Source organism: Suricata suricatta, chromosome 13 (assembly GCF_006229205.1).
Source record: "Suricata suricatta isolate VVHF042 chromosome 13, meerkat_22Aug2017_6uvM2_HiC, whole genome shotgun sequence".
Taxonomy (NCBI): domain Eukaryota; kingdom Metazoa; phylum Chordata; class Mammalia; order Carnivora; family Herpestidae; genus Suricata; species Suricata suricatta.
This window is the reverse complement of record NC_043712.1, coordinates 83,644,274-83,665,717: the sequence shown is the minus strand read 5'-3', so window position 1 is coordinate 83,665,717 and position 21,444 is coordinate 83,644,274. Positions and strand designations below refer to the sequence as shown.

General features: G+C 48.9%; 1 protein-coding gene across 1 annotated transcript in view; it reads left to right on the top strand.

The window, feature by feature from the left end:
* The window catches only part of GLIS3 (GLIS family zinc finger 3), a 430,817-nt gene extending 411,108 nt beyond the window's left edge, over positions 1 to 19,709 (top strand). Inside the window, exons 11-12 of the mRNA XM_029919687.1 lie at positions 15,990 to 16,172; positions 16,984 to 19,709. Of these exons, the coding sequence (XP_029775547.1) occupies positions 15,990 to 16,172; positions 16,984 to 17,120 (320 nt within the window). The 3' untranslated portion in view covers positions 17,121 to 19,709. The remainder of the gene's footprint in view (positions 1 to 15,989; positions 16,173 to 16,983) is intronic.
* The last annotated feature ends 1,735 nt before the right edge of the window (positions 19,710 to 21,444 follow it).

Sequence of the window (21,444 nt, the reverse complement as noted above, 5' to 3'; positions counted from 1 at the left end):
AACTTCAGAGGCAGGCGGATCTGCACGGGAGCCCTACGGACAGGTCATGCGATGCCCTGAATCCCGTGTCCTGGCTCCTCACGGGACGTGGCAACACCTCTCTTTCAGAGCTGGTGCAAGAGTGGGAGAAGGTGCCCCGCCCACAGTAGACGCCCAGTTCATTAGAGCTGTTGTTTGTTCTCATCGTGATGTTTCTCCTGTGTTCCAGACGCTGGGTGCTCTGGATGCCTCCACTTGTGTTGTTCAGCCCTCAGAATAACATTAGTGAAAATACCAGCATCCCCTCCCCTCCCCTCCCTGTGAGGCTTCAGGATAAAGCACCTTGCCCGGGGTCACACACCCAGGGAATATCGGTGCTGGTGTGAGAAGCGGCCTCGCCCCAATCCCACAGTGACTGTCCTTCGGGCAGTGCCTGTGGGCACAGTGCTATGCACGTTTTTTAGCTGCTTGGGAATTCTGTTTGCATGAAGTTTTAAGGATGGAAACATTAATGATGAGGTTCCTTCCAGGGCTAAACTTCTGCTGGCAGGTCAGGTACAGCGGTTCAGGAGGACGGACGTTGGGCCCTGGGTGGCTTGTCAGTGGAGCTGCTGACTCTTGATTTTAGCTCCGGGTATGATCTCATGGTCCTGACATCAAGCCCCCTGTCAGGCTCTGCACTGAGTGTGGAGCCTGCATGAGCTTCTCTGTCTCTCTCTGTCTCTCTGTCTTTCTCTCTCCCATCCCCCCTCACCTCTCCCTTTTTCATGAGCATTTGCTCATTCTCTCTCTCTCTCTCATGAAAAGAGGGAGGAAGGAAGGAAGGGATTGTTTAATCCCACTTTACAGATTATGGATCTGAATCACTGAAACATTAAGTCACTTGCCCTAGGTTTCTTACTCTTGAAATGGTGGAGCTGGAAACGCCCAGGACTGTCTGACGGCAGCCTGTGCTCTCAGTCAGGGAGCGTGCTGCTACCCTGGGCAGAGGGAGGCAGCGCCCACCTCTGTTTGTCCTCAAGGCCGGTGCGGGGTGGGGGGCGGGGGAGACAGCCTCTCTGGCACATGCGCCCCAGGTACCTGTCAGAAACCTGATGACTAACTCAGCAAACCAGGGTTATTGGTCTCTTAGCACAGTCCTTAGAATACAGTTTAAAAATTCTCACTGACTATTTTAAATTAGAAAAGGAAAAAATTTAGCTGTTCATTTTGTTTTAAAGTGTTTAGGTGCTTAAACTTATAAAAAGATTAAGTTACCTCCAGCACTGATGAGAGATAATGACTATGAAGAAAGGGACTTTTTTAATGTTTATAGAGATGAAATGTATGTGTGTGTACTTAAATACACCTACATGTATACATGTGCATTCACGCATGCCCTGTTGCAAAGATGGACTCACATTCTGCAGTTTATTTTATGGCTTACTTTTTTTTAACTTAAAAATATACATGTTTCTGCTTTCGAGGTAAATGTATATAGAGCAACTCCTTTTTAATTTTTTTTAAACGTTTGTTTATTTTTGAGAGACAGAGACAGAGCATGAAAGGGGGAGGGTCAGAGAGAGAGGGAGACACAGAATCCGAAGCAGGCTCCAGGCCCTGAGCTGTCAGCACAGAGCCCGACACGGGGCTCGAACCCACTGACGGCGAGATCATGAGCTGACCGGAACTCAGACGCTTTGCTTCACCGCCTGAGCCACCCAGGTGCCCCCACAGCAACTCTTTTTATAAAAAATTGTACAGTTCCTATAGGAACATGTCATTTTTAGTCATTCCCCTACTGACAGGTTTTTTTTTTGCTTTTATTAACAATGCTATATCACACACTCTTCACACACTTTGTCTGTCTTTGCACACTTTCTTCAGGAATTACTTCTGGAAGAGAAGTTGCCAGATTGATGGATATGCGCAGTTTAAAGTTGGATAGTGGGGCGCCTGGGTGGCTCAGTCGGTTAGGCGTCCGGCTTTGGCTCAGGTTCGTGGGTTTGAGCCCCACGTCAGGCTGTGTGCTGACAGCTCAGAGCCTGGAGCCTGTTTCAGATTCTATGTCTCCCCCTCTCTCTCTCTCTGCCCCTCCCTCACTCATGCTCTGTCTCTCTCTGTCTCAAAAATAAACAATAATTATTTTTAAGAAAAAAAATAAAGTTGGATAGGCAATACCATATGTCCCTCACCAATGGCTTTGCCGGTTTAGACCCCACAGTGGTACAAAGCACCCATTTCCCTACCCTAGATGTCATCATGTCATTTTATTTCTCACCAGCTCGTGCAACAAAGTCGTTTTGCTTTTCCCTTTGGCTAGTAATGTGGTTCAGCAACTTTTCATATTTTTATTGAGCTCTAAAGGTACTTTCATTATAACAGGAATGAAGTGGCCATAACTGCTTCTTGGGTGTTGATATGACAAATTGAGCAGTTTGCTCACTCTCTTGCCCTCCTGGGCGGCCCATGTCACTGGCGGCCTCACAGTGTGTTTTCTTAACTGGAACCCAAAAATGTATCGAAGGGAAGGAAAATATCCAGAAAATTTCCATTTCATTGACTATTGTGACTTTTCTGTCAGTTAACTTAAAAGCATTTATAGAAAAGTGTTTGATGAGCAATATTACAGATTCAGGGATTTTTCATTCTTTGGGGGAATTAATGACATTTTCTTTTCCAGAAGCAAATGTTCTGTCTTATATCTGAAACTCATGAAGTTTAGCCTCTCTTTGAATGGAGCTCTTAAAATCAAGTTAAATATTTTCTTATAACTCATTTTACAGGCTGCCTAGTTGGGCTTTTCAGGGATGAGCATATTAATGGCAATCTGCGTCTTGTAATTCTTGTATTTGTATTTTTAGTTAAAATTTTCCTAGTAAACACGATAAGCAATGGATGGTTTGGAGAAAAAAATGTGAATAGCTGTGGGTGGAGTTTCCTTAAAATAAAGAGGGAAAAGCCAACATCAGGAACATATGGTTACTGGTAACGAGACCACTGTGTCAAGAAAACAAAATAACAACAATAAGACACCAGAACTGCCTTGATCCGTGCTCATTCACATCATTAGGGCTCAGACCAGGTTGCAAAACAACCCAGTGTCCTTAGGATTTCTACGTGGTCCTCTTACAGTTGTGAGCTCCCTTTCTAATTACAGAAAATTTCCCTTTCCACATTTCCAAATTGTTCTGACTAAACTCTTCCATTTCATTCTCTGGCAAGGGCTTGGAGAACTAGACCTTATAATATGTGGCCATTGAAGTAAAAACATTCAGACATTTTTCTGGATCGTTTAAGTGTAGCAATCAGCCTTTCCCCTCCTGCATTCCTCCACCAAGCCCAGTTTCTTATCACACATCCCAAAGCACAACCTCTTTTCAGTTGTTAAATTTTCTTGTCATTATGGCCAAATGATCCAGGAGGTCTGAGTTAGCCAAGCATGCACCCGAAGTCCTTTTGCATCTGTGGACTGGGCTTGTGTGCAGTGTTTTTATTCGTACCAGTGAGGTCAAGGAGGTTTTATAAATGACTCTCAGGTGCAAGAGTGTTGTCAGTACCTAGTAACTATAATGGAAGTGCTCAGTTAGATATTTGTTGGGTGAATCCCTGAATTCTCACGGTAACTTTGTGAAGAGAGTAGGAAATCTCTTTCTGCCTCTATTTAGAGATGGAACTCAGAGTAGTGAATCAGGTTCCTTGACCTTCGGAGGGTTTCCTCAAAGAGAGCAGGGTGTTCTGTGGATGGGCCGAGATCCCCAGTTCTTCCGCCCAGCCTTTCACCTCATGTTCAGTGGCCTCTGGCACCAGCACAAAAAGGTGGCAGGGAGCAGCACAGCTCTAGGAGCACCTCCACCAGGCCAGTCACATCTCCATCATCTTTGTTTCTTCCTCCATTAAAAAAGAACTCATGTTAGAACAGGAAGTCACATGATAGGCTGCTGTATAGATGGTTCATAGGTCAGAATCTCTGAGCTGAGTTACGGTGCCTGGTATTTGCACCAGAGGCTCTAGTGTGGGTGTCACTGACTTGTTCTCAGATCCTCCGCTCCTGTGATGTGCCAGGTCCTCTTCGGGGCACCGAAGTCATCCAGGCAGAGGAAACAAGTCCTGCCTGTCCAGGGCCTATATCCAAGGGGTGATGCCTGGCCAGCAAAACCTTTGAACTCCGAGAACATTCCTCATGGCACATGTAGAGGCAGGCAATCCTGCCATCTGTTTACTCCCTGTAGCACTCGCCACATTTTTAGATGCTTAATACCAAAATTCGGGACTTCGGTGTGCAGTGGAATGCAGTTAAGCAGGAAAGGAAGGACCTGCAGACTGTGCGCACCCATCAGAGCATTGACCCCTCCAGGTGGCAGTGGGAGGAACTCTTTCTAGCCAAAGGAGTGGAGACAGCAGGTCATAAATTCGGTGGTCTGGATTGGTAGTCAGTGTCCACAGTGTCTCACGAGATAAAAGGGCAAGTTTCCTGGTGGTCAGATGAAAGGGGGACACGGATCCTGGAATCCAGTGGCATTCCTAGGGTCTCATAAAGGTAACGTCCACCCTGCTCTCTCAAACCCACTTATATATATTCCTTTACTGACTTACCTCAAGCCTAGATTTCATCTCAACATGCGAGAGAATAGATTTGCAGGAGGCCTCATAGTATGGAACAGGAACCTCACTGTGAGACAGAGGTTCGGCAGGAGAAATACTCAAGTCATTGGCACAAGTGTGTGGTGGGGCCCACGCTTGGGGTGCTGGGAAATTGTATAATCACCGACGTGGGCTCGTCCACGCCCTGCATATATTGTGGGGATCTGGTGACAGCTGGACAGCAGCAGTCTGTGTCACAAGATAAGTTTGAGGCCCACAGTAAGACCAAGACTTCTGAGTCGCCCAAAGGACGTCCCATGATTTCACCTTGACCAGGAACTTAAATATGCAAGAAGGGCCCTGGGGTGGGGAGGGAGGCCACCTTGACCCATATCTGCTGAGAGTATATGCCACAGTCACGTGAGGGCACTCATCATGACTTCATCCCTACGAGTCCTCCGAGTCCAGCTGAAAGGGCAGGAGACAGCCCAGGAGCGGAGATGCCCACCAGAAGTCCTCTCCTCCTCCGTTTCAAATGAAATCCAAGCTGTTTTGTGTTTTCTTATTGGTGTATTTCATTTGGGAAACTTTGAGAAGATTAAAAATCATCTAATGATGTTCTTAGTATCTCCTAGTCTTTAGTGTAAGAAATACCTTAGGGGCGCCTGGGTGGCTCAATAGGTTAAGTGTCTGACTTGGGCTCAGGTCATGATCTCATGGTTCGTGGGTTCAAGCCCCACATCGGGTTCTGTGCTGACAGCTCAGAGCCTGGAGCCTGCTTCGGATTCTGTGTCTCCCTCTCTCTCTCTCTAATCCTCCCCTGTTCACGCTCGCTCGCTTGCTCTCTCTCTCTCTCTCTCTCTCTCTCTCTCTAAATATAACATTAAAAAAGAAAAGAAATACCTTTTCAGGCATGAAGATTTCCAGGCCGTTCAGCCAGGTGTGCCGCCTCACTAAGCCTGCCCAGAGCTGGGCTGGAGCCGATGCTTTGGCATCCGCTTTAAGACTTGCTGGCCTAGACCCCAGCTGTAGGGTCGGTGCACCCTTGCCCAATCAGAGGCCATCCGAAGGAACCCATTGGCCAGTGGCAGAGAAAGTAAATATTTGCCAGCTTCCTTCTTCCTCTGCTTGCTGGGGAAGTCCTGTAAATGCCGCACAATCCAAAACCTGTTGAGAGCCGGGGTGGCCCCAGTGAGGGGCTGTAGCACCTTACTTCTGTCTGGAATCCTCTTCTCTGCCAGACCTTTTTACAAAGAGCTAGGTTGGAAGGACAAAGGCACATGGAATTAAATCTTCATTTTTTAAAAATGTTTTATGTATTTTTGAGACAGAGAGAGACAGAGCATGAGCAGGGGAGCAGCAGAGAGAGAGGGAGACACAGAATCTGAAGCAGGCTCCAGGCCCTGCATTGTCAGCACAGAGCCTGCCGTGGGGCTCAGACCCACAAGCCGTGAGATCATGACCTGAGCCTAGTCAGACGCTTAGCCAACTGAGGCCCCCACCCGCCCCTAAATCTTCATTCTTTGCCGTTCTTTCCTTGTTCTGCATTCGGCCTGAGTTCCCGAGTCAGTTGTTCATGGGCCTTACGGGGCAGAGCTCTCTCCTCTACCAGGCAGGATACGCCGTTGTACTCAGAGAGGGGAGGAGGGTAAGCTGCACGAGGCTGTTGAGACAGGGGCTTGGATTCGCAGTGGGTTCCACTGTTTGCCAAATACCGTCACATGTACTGTCTCGTGTGATCCTTCCGGCCCCTCGGTACAGGGACACGTACCAGCAACAGGGTGGCCCCCGCTCACACGGACATTCCCAGCTCATTCTCCTCAACCCTAAGCGGTGGCCAAAGTGTTCACATCAGGTGACCATCAGACACCGTGTCCAGATCCTAAACCCTCCATTCTGGGGCCTCACAAGGATCGCGGATTTTTGAGTCACAGGCAGGTGTGGGCGGCAACTCATGGGCACCTGGGGCCCGCACCCATCCACTTGTTCCCTCTGCTGCTCTCCCTCCTACCATGAGAATGGTGTGCCACATGAGTCCCGTTACCCCCCTTTTGTAAACAGGGGCTCCTGGGCTCAAAGGGGCTGTGGTTTCCTCATGGCCACACAGCCAGTAAATGCCAAAGCCAGGCTTTCGGATCCATTTTGGACTCTCTGGGTCTTCTGGTATTTATCGAGAGTCTTTATTTTATGTCATTTCCAAGTGTTTCATTATCATCATCAGAATCCACTGAACCGTTTTACTATCACTGTAGCTACCCACACATGGCAATTACGGAGACACGTTGCAATTAGTTTACTTTGGCAGCTTATCACTTTGAGAATTTGGAAGCCAGAGGCCACCACGCGTTAGGGTTTTGGGTGGGTTGAGGAAATTTTAAATGAAAACAGATGACGTCTCTGAACCTGGAGTGTTTTACACATGCCTTCCTTCCCACCCTCCTGTGTCCCATTTCCGTGGTGACTCAGCCCACTCGCAGCCCCTTGTTTGACCCTGTGCAACATCTCTGGCACCCCTCTCCCTCTCCCACCACCCTGCCCCCAACCCTACTCCACGGGCAAGAACATCAACAGCTTGAGGCGCTGTGCAGGGCACAAGCACAGGAGAGCATCCAGAATGTTCCGCGTGTGTCTCGCTGTGGCATGTCAACCAGCGGCAGAGGCTGCAGATGAAAATGGCACTCCTCCTTGGATCCAGTTGGACTTTCCTAAGTAGGAGCCCCCAGCTCTGCACCCGACCTGAGCCCGGCTCAGGGACCGGGTGGTAGCTCCCGTTGTCATTCATGGAGCCACAGTCCCACGGTTCCTGCAGCAGGAACGTGTCCAAGTGGGATTTTAAGGGTTATTATTTCCATTATTTTCCTCTTTCCTAGTACAGTAGCTGCTTAAATGTCAGGCGTAAATAGCTCAAGCGCTTTGCAAGCTGGTTCGGTTCTCAGCCCGAAGAAAAATCTGTCTTCCTCGCACAGTCTGGGCGCTGCTCCTGAAGCTTCCCCATTTATAGACTCCGTATGAAAATGAAGAGTCATTTTCTCCACCACGTCCAGGGAGGAGACTTCGTAGAGTTCTAGCTACATGAAGACCTGAGTGATACTGAGGGCCACAGCCAGGAGCCCCCAAAATGACCACCAAACGGGAGATTCCGCTTGGCAGATATCATTTTATACACAAGGGTTATGAGAGAAAAATTTCTAAGGAATTGTTGTACGTTATACAGAATCTAGAAATACTTATGGTATGATTTCATGGTAATAATAATTGCTCCTGTTTACTGAGGGTCTACTGTACACCAGGGAAGACCATAAACGCTTTTATAAGCACTCTCGTATATAATGCTTCCCACAACCCCGTAACATAGGTATTATTTTAAAAGAAAATGAGGCCCAGGCAGGAAAATAATGTATCCAAACTGGTTAAATTAACACAGCTGGTTAATGGGCCATTCAGGATTCAAACCCAGATCCAAGTTTTTGTGCAATGGGTAGAAATAAAATAGTGACTAAATCAGAAAATTGGCCAAAAGAAATTCCTGAAATGTTTTTGTTTCTACTTTTGAGGGCTTTTAGAATTTTTTTAGTGGTTGGTTAGGTGATTTTATTGATTTTTATTCATTCATTCAGTGCTTTCTCCCTATGGAAGGGGAACATTATGGAATGTTGGTCCAGTGTGAATAAATTGCCTCTGATCTGGCAGTAAGGGACGTCAACAAAAATGCCAAGGTTCTGTTTGAATTCATTTGGCCCGTGAGCTCAGGCCCTGGTAGTTTGGATGAACTCTGTCACCACACAGACCAGGGTTTGAGCCGTCCCGCTGCACCTTGGTGGCTCGGAGGGTTTGGATGCGTTATTTTAACTTGTCTGCTTCTTTGGCTCAAACTCGGGACGATGCTGCTTAACTCCAAAGTTACTGTAAGGATAAAGATTTTCTGTATGAAGCACATAGGACAGTGGGTGCCTTGGAGAAAAGAAATATCAGTCCCTCTCCTTCCTTCCGATAGAGTTCCCTGGCTGGTTGGCGTATCCCTAACCAGAGTGCTCTACAAAAACTGCCGAAGCAAGGGGACTGCAAATGGGAAGACTCTGAACTTAGCAGGAACTAACATAGTGGCTGTTTTACTTCTACCCGTGTATTTTTAAGATAAAGGCTAGATCTGTAAATAATTCCAAATGCCTGGATGTTTGGAAATACTAAAATGGTTGCATGCATTTTCCTCTTCTCTCTCATTTGCGTGGTATCATATAAGCAAAGTCCTGCTTAGAAAGGCAGGGAATGCAGCCATTCCTCTGCTTCCGATCTCTTCATCTCTGCAGTGGGAACATTTGCCTGAATGCCCTCCTTACAAGGCAGGAGTATCAGGTGGCTGCCTGAGAAGGAATCCTCCAAGCACTCTCCCAAGGAGCCCTGTGAGTCCTAAGCCTGTGATTTGCTGGGTCCTTCTCTGAGTAAGGTTGCAGTGTATAAAATCAGACTAACAGGGTGCCTGCGTGGCTTAATCGGTTGAGCGTCCAACTCTTGATTCGGCTCAGGTCGTGATCCCACAATTCATGGTTCAAACCTCGCATTGGGCTCCATGCTGGCAGCGTGGAGCCTTCTTGGGATTTTCTCTCCCTCTCCCCCTCTCTCTACCCCTCCCCTGCTTGTAGTCTCTCTCCCTCTCTCAAATAAATAAAAATGTTAAAAATGAATAAAATCTGGGGCGCCTGGGTGGCTCAGTTGGTTGGGCGTCCGACTTCGGCTCAGGTCATGATCTCAATGTTCGTGGGTTCGAGCCCCGGGTCAGGCTGTGTGCTGACAGCTAGCTCAGAGCCTGGAGCCTGCTTCAGATTCTGTGTCTCCCTCTGTCTCTGATCCTCCCCTGCTCGCACTGTCTCGCTCTGCCTCTCAAAAATAAATAAAAGACACAGGTGGGGTCAGTCTTGATTCTGGACACCATCCATCCAGTGGTTTTTTTTTTTTTTTGGTGCCCAGAGTTCGGTGGTGGTTCCCAGCCTCACCTTCAAGGAAAACAAGAATTAGGCTTTGCGAAGCCAGCCACTGCATAAACAGACCCGCTGGGTACACCGCTCCTAACACAGAGCCTTGGTGAGGTGCGGGCTGATGGTGTCGCTCCCTGTCCACGGGGGTGAACAGCTGGTGATGCGCTTCAGGCCACCATCATGTGTGGGGATGCTGAGGTCAGGCTTGGTGCCACTCCCAGTGGGCACGGCCAGCTATGTCCACAGCATGCATGGAAGAAAATGGGTGACATCTTCCCTCTTCCTTCTCCTACTTCTGGAGGAGAATGTGGCTCACTCCTTCGGGAATGCGGAAATGCCCTGGAAGTTTAGCTTCAAACGGTGCTCATCCACTCTCTTGAGGGTGGCAAGTTGGCTGGCCATCATTTACTGACATATTTTGGTTTCTTTCACAAAGATTGGAGTGGTAAATATTCAAGGAAAAGATCAATGTAATGAAGAGTCTAATGTATTTTCTTATCTTGAAGGCCATGAGTCTAAGAGGCATTGTCTGGCTTTTATTTAAACCCTGGGTGGTGGGCCATCTGTTTTTCCTTCAGGAATTTAGCCAGAAACATTTCTTTTTTCTTCTTTTTTTTTAAATTTTAAAGTTTATCTGTTTATTTTGAGAGAGGGAGAAAGCATGAGCAGAGGAGGGGCACAGGAGGGAGAGAGAGCATCCCAAGCAGACTCCGCACTGTCAGCGCAGAGCCCAGAGTGAGGCTCAAACCCACAAATCCCTGAGATCATGACTTGATCTGAAATCCAGAGTCGGATGCTTGGCCGCCTGAGCCACCCAGGTGCCCCATCACCAGAAACCTCTCTGAAACAAGGGCCACTCACCGTGGGGGGGCAGAGTGCCCTGGCGCTGGGCTGCCCCGTACGGTAGCCAGAGCCACACGTGGTGGTTTAAGTTTCAACTAATTAAAATTAAATACAGTTAAGGAGCCGGTTCCTCTGTTGCCCAAGCCCCACCTCAAGTGCTCAGTAACCCCCTGCAGCTCCCGTACTGGACCGCGAGGCACAGGTAGAGAAAGATCATTTCGGTCATTGCAGAAAGTCCTGTTGGACTGGTGCCGCCCTAGAGAACACCCTTCTGTGATCGTATGTAGTCATGAAATTCCTCTCTCCTCTGACCCCCCCCCCCACCGCCCCCTCCACTTTGGGAAGGAAACGCGCACCCAGTATCATTAGCAGCAGCAGTGACTGTGAACTGATCGCGCCTGTCATCACAAAGTCCTCAGGGACCCCATGTGAAAAGGCAAAGAGGAAGGTTTTTTTAAGAATGAAGTTTTGTGAGGGGTGCCTGGATGGCTCCAACTATTGAGTGTCCAACTCTTGATTTTAGCTCAGGATCTCACGGTTCGTGGGTTCGAGCCCTGTGATGGACTCAGCACTGACAGTGTGGAGCCTGTTTGGGATTCTCTCTCTTTCTCTTTTTCTGCTCCTCCCCCACTCAAGTTCTCTAAATAAACAAACAAAAACATTTTAAAAAAGAATTAAGTCTAGTGATGCATGAAGCCCATAGAGAATAGTACGGGAGAAAAGAGAAAACAAAGCAATATGTATAACATGCCAGCTTTGTGTGTATCTATCTGGCCGTGTCTGAATGTGGAAATAGAGAAAGGTTTTGCTTTCTTTGTTTATACTAGTCTACGTTTTCTAGTTGGTACAATTAATTTCAAATAATTTGTTTCAAGTTTTTATTTGAACTCTAGTTAGTAAACATATAGTGTAATATTGACTTCAGGAGTAGAATTTTGTGATCCAAATATTTTTTATAATTAGAAAAACAGGCGTGTTTTTATTCTTTTAATGTTGATTTTTAAAAGGGAGAGAGTGAGTGGGGGAAGGGTAGAGAGAGGGGAGACAGGGGATCTGAAATGGGCTCAACGCTGATAGCAGACACAGGGCTCGAACTCCGGGACCATGAAATCATGACCTGTACCGAAGTTGAATGCCTAACTAACTGAGACACCCAGGTGCCCCCAGCTGTGGTTTTAGAAGGGAAAACACTTCCCCAAAATCAACAGGAAGAGGAACGATTCTCCTTGACCTTCAAGAGCTACAGCTTGGGTAGATCCAGTTTACCTGCAGAGTCCTTCCTGTCCTCCACCGCCTCCACTTTCAGAAGCAGAATAACTTGTACAATGGAGGAGAGGGAATTTTATGACTAAAGGTGACAGCTAACATTTATTGCCAACCTGAATAAACGTGTCTGCCCTTACGCTATCATAACTGCGTGCTCTCTCTCTGACAGCATTCTCAGCCCTCAAGGACAAGGTATTATCTTCTGTTTCTTTAGTCCCTCCAACAGCACATTGGCCAGCGCCTGAGAAGCGTCGTTGACTGATTGACTGACTGACACATTGGCTGACCTTGCCATCATTCGTGTCTCATGCCCACAAAATGTGTTAACATCTTGCCTCATTTTGCTTTTGGGCCGAGAGGTCGTGTTCCATCCAGGTTCACTACACAAAATCCAACAGCTGGAATACAGGAGCCGTTCATCAGGAAACGAGCTAGGCTTCCTTAGGGTTTGTGTGGGGGGCAAGACCCTAATGGAATTTTTAAAAATTTCATTCATTTTATGAAAACAGCCCTGGGAAGAGGGTGTGTTAAAGCCCTGATCTGACTGACCACAGCCATCCACACCAGTGAATTTGGCATCTCTAGTGACTGGCTTCGTGGAGGGAGGGACTTAGTAAAGAGGATTTTCTGTGCCCGAGTTGGCCGTGAGAGAGATCAGACATGCTTGCGGGGCCATCCTGGTTCCCGCTGTCCCGGTGTCAGCCAGGAGCCCACAGGCAGGAACCTCATTCCGACCCAGGCTGACGTGGACGTTTCACCACACGACACACCTTCACACCCGCACCTCACAGCACTCGGACGGCGTCGAAGCCAGGTGACACCTCTGCTCTCTTAGAAGCATGAGAGGAGCCAGGGCAGAGGGAGCATTGGTTTTCACAAAAGGTCCGTGAAGGTCTGTATCAGCTGACTCACCTGAATGACGAACGTCCCTATCTGCGGAGTTGTGGGAATTTAGTGAGAAGCATCCTCTCCCCTTGGGAAGGTGACAGTACACTGAGGGACGCCGTCAGGGACTGTATGGTGACAAATGTGCGCGGAGCCAACACAGCGATATAAATAGCAGATACTGTCTGTTCTCCTCCGAGAGGAGACATTCCATTCTAATAAACCAACCGTGTGGTCCGTGGTCATGTGTTCATCCTGATATACGTGACTGGCCACCAGGTACCCAAAGTCAAGATCAGTCCAAGGGCCCACCCAGACCTCAAAGCTGCTCATTTGCATTTCCTTCAGATCACGCAGACATGTTGTTGCTTTGAGCTTGCACCGGAAGGTGAGCAAGGAAATCAGGACATGTGTCAGTCAGGGCAGGATATGGGAACCAATATGGACAAGATGTGCACAGCTCAGGTCCCCACAGGGACAAGAACGTTCCAGAGGATTTTACCAGGGAAGCGGGTGTATGCCACATGCCTGTTGCTGTTTCCATTTGGTTATTGTTGAGGGACTGACTTGTTGCCTTTTTGAAAATTTTATTTCTCTTAATAATTAGGTTGGGGTGGGATTTAACTCCTCTCATGTTCATAATCACTCAGTGAGGTGTAGGTACCACTTTTAACCCATTTTACAGATTAGTAAACAGACACTGGGAGGCTACGTAATTCACTAAGACTACGCATTTGGTAAGTGGCTACACAGGGTCTTGAACCCAGAAAGTCTGGTTCCAGCATACTTGCCCTTCACTACTGTGAAAATTCATAAAAATATAAAGCCCACACTGTATACACCGCATGTTAGGTAACTTGACAATAGATTATATTTAAAAAAAGGAAAAAAATATATAAAGCCAGAAAAAACCAGCCCAGTGACAACTACCGAAATGTAACTGTGACGTCCGTGCTCTGCATAGGCTCCCATGTGACTGCGCCTGGTCTCCATGTTCCACTTCATATCTTGCTTTTGTTTTCTTCTGAGTCTTACATAATTATCTTTCCGTGTTGTTGAAAACCCCTTGTAAATACTGTCTTAACGCCTACTTAATATTCCCATCGCGTAAGTGTACCTCTTTGCTTAAGCATCCCCTTACGGTTGCCCATTTGGCTCTTGGGTTTTCTGTTCCGACAACTAGAACTGTAATGACTGTCTGTGTACAGAATTTCTTGTTCTTTGTTTCTTTAGAGAGAATGCAAGCATGCAAGAGGGAGGGCAGAGAGAGAGAGAGAGAGAGAGAGAGAGAGAGAAGCCCAAGCAGGCTCCACACCATCAGCATGTAGCTAGACTGGGGGCTCAAACCCACAAACTGTGGGATCATGACCTGAGCACAATCAAGAGTCAGACACTTAATGACTGAACCACCCAGGCACCCCTTTCTGTACCTTGGAAAAGAGTTTTAGAGTACATCCTCAGCAGTAAAATCCCCAAATCCACCTGTATGAACGTGAACACTTCTAGGGCTCCAGATCAAGGTTGTCCAGTGGTTTTCTGAGAGGCGTGTACTCTCCCAGTGTCCACAGTGCTGGACAGAAGTGACTTTGTCATTCTCACACCAGCACCGAGAATGATTTCTAGAAATCTTCACTAATGTGATAGGTAGAATGTGGCATTTTATTGTTGTCTTGATTTTATTTCTTTGTTGGCTAGAGGACTGGGTTTGTCCATATTGGCTGATCAATTATATGAATCTTCGAGTGGTCTGGTCTGGTCCTTTGCCCATGTGTCAATCAAGATCAGACAGAAGCCTTTGGGGGTCAAACAGAGAAAGGCTGGTGGTTTCCCAGTCTTCTCCTGCCTGGACATGGTATTTCCCTGGGTATCTTCCTAGTCTGTACTGCCATGCATTTAACCTGCCCCCCAAACCTCATGTGCATTTTTCTCTGGATTCTACATAAAGTATACTACTGTCAGCTTATAAAGGATATTAGTTCATTTTCTGCTGTGAATGTGCTCTAAATCTGCACTGGTCCCTCCGTCTTGGATCATAAGCTCCTGGAGAGCCAGCCTGTGTCTTTATGAGCAGTTCAGCATACTTTCTTTGGTGACATCCCCAGCAACCACAGATCAGGCCTCCTGGCCAAGGGTGATGGGAGCGTTTGCACAGGCCACCTGGAGCGTACTAACCAGAAACGAGAAGGGTTAAGAGGCAGGCTGGACGTGGCCACGCGCCCTGGTTGTGCTGAAAGAGAACTGGAAAGAACCCCGTAACACGTCCCCTTCCTGTTGATCACTAAGAATAAGGGGCAGGTCTAATGGAGGAAGGCATGCAGAACTGGGGACTCCACACCCAATGAATTTGTCCCAAGTTCTCCATCATTTAATATGAGCCCCGGGTCCCTTTCTCTATGAATCCTTTGTGTTTTTTCCCACCAGAAACAGAGTAGTGATCTCAAGAATAACTGATGTTTATACAGCACCTTAAAATATGATATATGGTCTTCCTTATCCCTTAATCTTCACTATCGCCAGTGAAACAGACAGATGTTGCCTTTGAGGGAACAGACACAAGGAACTACAACCTTCCCTTTGATAAAGTGTCAAATGAAGATTTCATTATTAAATTTTTCAAAGCATCTTATGCTCCATTTCCTTACGTGTATCACGAAGCAAGGAGGAAGTGGAAATGGTGAGATATCTTGGAAGGTGTGGAGGATTGTGGGAAAGGACCGCAGACATCCCAAGGAAGACTCCATTACATGAGAAAAAAAAAAAATGGAAAGACATCAGTGAAACACGATCAGCAGAACATTGATGATTATTTTCAAATATTAAGAAACCTTTTCCTATTCTTTCATTACATTGAAGACATTACATTGTCCTCCCTTCCAGTTTTCCCATTTACTGCAGAGATCAACAACAAGAATATATTCTAGCACTTCCCGTCTATGGGATACTCTGTGTACCTACTCAACATAGTGAAAAAGCTATAAAGGGGTTTGAACGTATCTATTAGAAGGACAGATGGACGGACAGATCGATTTTGCTTTTGTTTTCTTTTTAAGTGGGCCTTGGTAAGAGCACACTTCAGGCTTTACCAGATGTGAAAAGCAGAATAGAATGTAAGGTAAAGGAAGTTAAAAGATGTCCTCCAATGCAGTGGGAGGGGCCAGCTTGGAACATTCTCTGACTGTCAGGCTCACAGTCTCCAGGACTCTTTAGAGCATGTGGGGAAGGTAAGGAGCCCTTCAGCATCTAGAACTGGAGCAGGAGATAAAAATATCAGAAACCCACAAGCTGTGTTGGCCCCCGAAGGTAGAAGAGCTTCTGCTCAAATAGTGCATTTCAGAGGCTCGCTTACAAGATCTTACAGGCGGGCTTAAGAGGTAAAGGCATTTTGTCGCACGAAGCCAGGCCGAGCGAGGGTCTGGCTGTGCCGGGGTGGTCGTTGGTACTCGCGTTCTGCTGTAGCTCACGGCCATGTTTGCATTTCAGGATTTTATGGGCAGCTCCAGACGTTCTGCCCCCCGCAGTACCCAGACTCCCAGAGAGCCGTGCTGCCCAGCAGCTCCTGCAGTGTGGCGCCTTCCTTCGAGGACTGCCTGGCCCCCACGCCCATGGGGCAGGCTGGCTTTGACGTGTTCCACAGGGCCTTCTCGGCTCACTCGGGCATTGCAGGTGTGTGTGCTGTGACTTAGAAACCCCGGCCGGCCAGCAGGCGAGACCGGGACTAGGCTTGGCCCGGCACATGACCGCAGCAAGTACTCTGGAATCCGCCCCTGAAGTATCTCTCATCTTCACCCTCCTCTCCAGCCGCACCTTCACCACCCTGGTTCACAGGCCACAGGGTCCCTCCCAGACTCTGACAACAGTGTATCCTTCCAGGATGTGCCTGAGTCAACTCTGCCTTGACCATTCGTCCCTCTGCACCACCATGAACATCGCCTTCCAAAAGTGAAGGACAAAATAAGTCCCTTTCCTCCTTGAATACTTGAGTCTCCCATTGCCTAAAGAATAAAGTGTCCTCTCAGCGAGGCGGCCAAGGCCCCCGAGATAGGCCCGGGCAGACTCTCCAGGCCTGACCTCACACCCATCTCCCTCTATGCACGTCCAATGCCCGTGGCCCCACAGCCCCTTGCTCTCTGTCTTTGTGCTCTGTTTCCTCCTTCTGGAATGTTCTTTCTTTACCTCTCCACCTGTGAGACTCCATCTTTCCTTACAACTCAACTGTGATCATCTCCTTTCTGAGGTCCTCTTCGCCCTTCCCCGGAACACTTGACTTTAATTTGTACTCAGCCCGTATTTTCTGCCAAGACTTACCTTGGCCATGGGCCTGCAGGTCAGCCTCCTTCCCCGCCCTGGTCCCTGAGACAGAGAGCCACTGCCCCTGAAGAGCCTCGCCCTGGGCCCCTGCTCAGCAGTGGCCGCAGGGCGCACGTGGCGGGTGTGGACCGGCCGGACCGTTGACTTCCTGCTGTTTCTCTTCCAGTGTATGATTTGCCGTCAGCCTCCTCCAGCCTCTTCGGGGAGTCTCTGCGCACCACGCCCGACGACGCCACGTTCTTGCAGCTCAGCGCCGTGGACCGCTGCCCCAGCCAGCTCTCCTCTGTCTACACCGAAGGCTAAAGGCTCCACTACCACTGGCCTCCGGAACCTTGTGTCGCTTGCCACCTCGTACCTTCACACCCTCACTGACCGCACGGGAAGGCCGCCAGCCGTGTCCGTGGGCCCTGCAGCGTCACCGGCGGGACCGGGCCGGGCCACCTCTCCAGGACTGTGTGCGGTTGCTGCTCTTTCTCTCCAGCTTTGCTGGGACCTGCAGGACTGTCTCTTCAAAGGGAATTTAGACTCGCTCTCCCGGACACCTGTTCCTTCCAGCCGTCAGCTCTCAAAGGACACCGTTGAAATGATGCACACGTGGAAGTGCAGTCTGGGGACCCCGCGGCACAAAACTCCAAGGAGGGAAGGAAAGCCCGGGGTGGCCGAAGCCCGGAGAACTGCACCAGATGAGCGAACTCTGAGCTGAAGCTCTGCCCCCCTCGGGCTCTGCTCTCAGAGGAGCCCCGTGCCCGGTGCCCAGCGAGCTGGCCGCCTCTCCGCCCTGCCTCCCCCCGCGCTAACCGATCCCTTTTCAGTATTTCTCCAGAAGCAACCTGAGGTTCTGTTAGCACCGTCCCCTGAAAGGCACTCCAACCTGTTTTATATTCCAGCAACTTATCTTAGTTCTTTTATGCTAAAGACTTGTTATTTACACCTACTTTTAAAGGAAAAAACAATATTTAGAGGTCTGTTCTTTTTATGGAAATAATTATCTTAATCACCCCAGCTACACCCATTTTTGCCCCAGCCAGGGCTCCGCCTGGGTCCGCCCCTTGCAGCACTGGGGAGCCGCCCCCAGAGTGGTAGTTTTGCACTGAGCAAAAGCCGCCTGAGGGAAATGGGGTGCGCCCACACACCCCCTTCCCGCTACCGTAGCAGAAACCCTGGTGGGCTGACTGTGTGAGGCGACTCCCCGTTGAAGAGCGAAGACCTTGTTCAGTGGAAAGGGTCGTTGATTGGTGGACCCTTGGCCTCCGCCCGTGCCCAGGTTGTGCTAGAAGACATGGGAACAAGGACACACCGAGTTGAGATCCTGGGTTCTCTCAGAAAGCCAAACGAGAGGGGCCCAATGTCCAGTTATTTTGCACAGCCTCTCTTGCCTCCGTTAGGATGTCGGCTCCTCCGTCCGTCTGTCCCTCCCTCTTCGCTCCTCTCCCTCCTTGCCTTGTCACCTTGCTCCTGTCTCTGTTCCACTCGCCCACGGCCACTGCCCGCCCGGCGCTCCTGGCAAGGTCTGCCCAGGGAGGCGGGAGGAGGGAAGGATCGGGCAGCAGAAGTTCACTTTCCCCTGAAACCCTGGTTTGAGGGCCTGGAATTGCCACGGAGCCCTTGGTCGTTTGGTAGCAAACCTGAATAGGAAGCCACTCTCTGCGATGCGCTTACAAAGCTATTAAAAAGCACCATTTAAGTCGTGCTCAGAGGCCACAGAAAGTAGCCAGTCCCCAGAGAGGCCTGGTAAACTCTGGCGTTCCAGAACTATCCTGTTTCTTTTCTCTCTCCTCAAGGATGTGCTCTGAACACAAGTGGAACAGCGCAGTTTGCCCCACTGGGTCAGCACCGGCTTCAGGAAGAGGTAACCGGCCAGGCGTCCAGACAGGCCGGTCCTCCCAGCCGGGCCCCGCGGTCACTCGCGTGCTGCCTGGCGAGGACTGATCCCAGCATGTCACGTGCTGGGGGGACTAAAGAGCCACGTGTGGGGTCCGCTGTTACGGTGCGCGAGATCAGCCGACTAGGGGGCTCTGATCTGAGAAAGGCCACCGTGCGGGCGGCCGGGCCCACGGCAGGGCTAAGGCACCCACCTTACACAGATGCGCTCTGCGTTCCGAAGGCAGGCCTCCCTCCCGGGGGGCTCTCGGCCCCCGCCCGCCCCGCGGGCTTCGTGGGCTGCATCAGGTGGCCTGAACCAGGACACCTGCATGCCAACTACCCTCCCTTGTGTGTCCTTTGTCACACTCTTCAGAGGAAGGTGAAGCCCCGGTATCTTTAGAGAGATAGCATGGACGTCCTCAAACACGGAAGCTCTCGTGGGGAGCTCAGAGCATGCTGCGTTGGTGCGACGAGGGAGGAAAAAGATGACAAAAAGCAGGGCTCTTAATGCAGTGATCTTGGCCGCGCTTTGCGGCTTTTCTATAATTTACAGGGACAGGAGCAAGGAGGGCGAAGCCAGAAGCTGCGTCCGGGCCCAGTGTGGCTGCGAGGTCAGCTGTCCCCTCACATCCCCGTCATGTGTGTCCCGGGAGCTTCGGGTTAGAGTCAGGGCCTCAGGGCACGACCCACTCGGGCTCCTCGTAGATGGCACCGGCTGTCCTTAGAGTCCCGAGTCTCACCTGACCTTAAAATCTGTCCCTTGCTTGCTTCCAGCCTTGCACGAGATTCATATCTGCAGTCATCACTATGTCTGTAGCCAGCAGAAGCGGAAACTTCAAAACACTCATTCCCTTCCATTTCCTGCCCTTTTCGGTCTCGATATGTAACCATTTTCATAAACATCTGAACGGAGATTGTCATTCCCCTTTTTTTTGGAAAAAAAAAAAAAACCTGGTGCTCGTGAAAATACACACAGCCCAAAGCCAATTATCCTATTACATTAAAAAAAAATCAGCCTGCTTAGAGACATTTCATTTGCTGCATTGTCTTAATTCCCTAAAGGGACCACTTCAGAACGTCAGTTGTAATTTAGCTTCTGATCAGCCGTTAAATATTATTTGAGCATTCGCTGGTCCTGTGGGGGGTCTCCCTTTAACCATGCCCCCCCCCAATTGCACAGGTGACTCTGAAGAGGACAGAAGGCCTTCAGGGGACCCACCGACGAGCGGTGTTGGTGGCTCTGCCCTGTTTAACTGACCAGCAGCTGTGCAGCACATGCGTGGCCTAGAGCGGAGGTAGGCGTTCAGGTCCCCTGTCTGTCCGAGAACCTGGCCTTTCTGGTTGCTTTGAAGTATTGGAAATAGTGACTGTAAATGCCCATTTCAACTCTTTGGCATTTTATGTGACTGTTTTGACCATGTCATTTTATAGCAGCATCTTTAATGGCACTTTTTGTTACCGGTTTTTTTTTTTTTTGCAATGGATAAAGCAAAAAAAAAAAAAAAAAGAGAAGAAGAAGAAGAGATTTATTTTGTACGGACAGCAGAACATCCTGTGTAATGTTGCTGACATAAAGCACTTTGGGGGGGGAAAGTGGAAATCTGTTTTCCATAAATCACACCGACTCTGATACATCATTCTATACACTCACGTAGAGAAATGAACTGCATATATCATGCTGGATATGGGGCCGATTTTCCTTTAGGGGCGCACATCTGGTGCTTATTGTCATAAATCTTTTAAAGAATTAGGTACACTTTTTTCTATTAATATGTATAGTTTTGTGATTTGTCACAGTTATGTTTCGTATAATCATAAGTTATTTTGTCTTGTTTCATGAAGTCCTTTTTTTTTTTATGTCAAAAGTAAAATGAAGGGCTTGTGCACTTGGTACAGAATAAAACTGGAAATAGAGGTGCCCCCACCTGCCTGCAGCCGCCTACAGCACGTGCTTTTAAAACACAATGGAGACCACCATTTTGTTTGTTTGTTTGTTTTATTATTCTGTTTTACCGTAAGCCTCCTTCCTTTATTGGGATGGTAATTATAATTAAAAGCAGATGGGGGGTGGGGGAGGGCGAGTCCAAGGCTGGCTTTAAACCGCCGCATTGCTTTGGGCCAGAGCTGTAGCCTGGATTTAATTATAGATATGAGGGCGAAATGGCAGTAAAAATGAATGTGTCCCTGAATCCTTTACATGTTGGGAGTGTCCATAAATAAAACATGAAGTTTTATTTCATCAGATTTAATTAAAGCTTTTATACATGTTTTATTGGTTATTCTATTAATCCGCTTCCCAAACTGGATAAATGTGCTAGGGCTTGGGGCTTATGTGTGCCTGTTCAGTGTAACGCTACATCATGCTTCAGAAATGCCGCCGAGCGCTTGGTCCCTCAGGTGAGGGGGTTACGGCACCCTGGCCACTGGGGACCAGGCCTTTTCTGCCCAGTTTTCCTTAAACCCTGCAGAAAAAGACACAAGCATCTTTTCCCCGCGAGCTGATACCCCCAGCCTCTGAAGCCCTCCCTTCTCCCAGAGGAGAAAGGGGCAGTTACCTTTCCCTGCTTCCCTGCCCAGCACAACCCCCACCCGTCCACACCACAGGCGTTGGAAGACCACCTGAGCCCATGGCTTTAGGCACTTCCTTCCTCAGCTCCCATCTCCAGAGTCTGTGCGGTTAGGGAGGGAGATGGTAGGGTGGTCAGCACCTTCTCACACCTGGCTGACCTGTAATAGCCAAGACCTAGAAGAATTCATGTTCTCC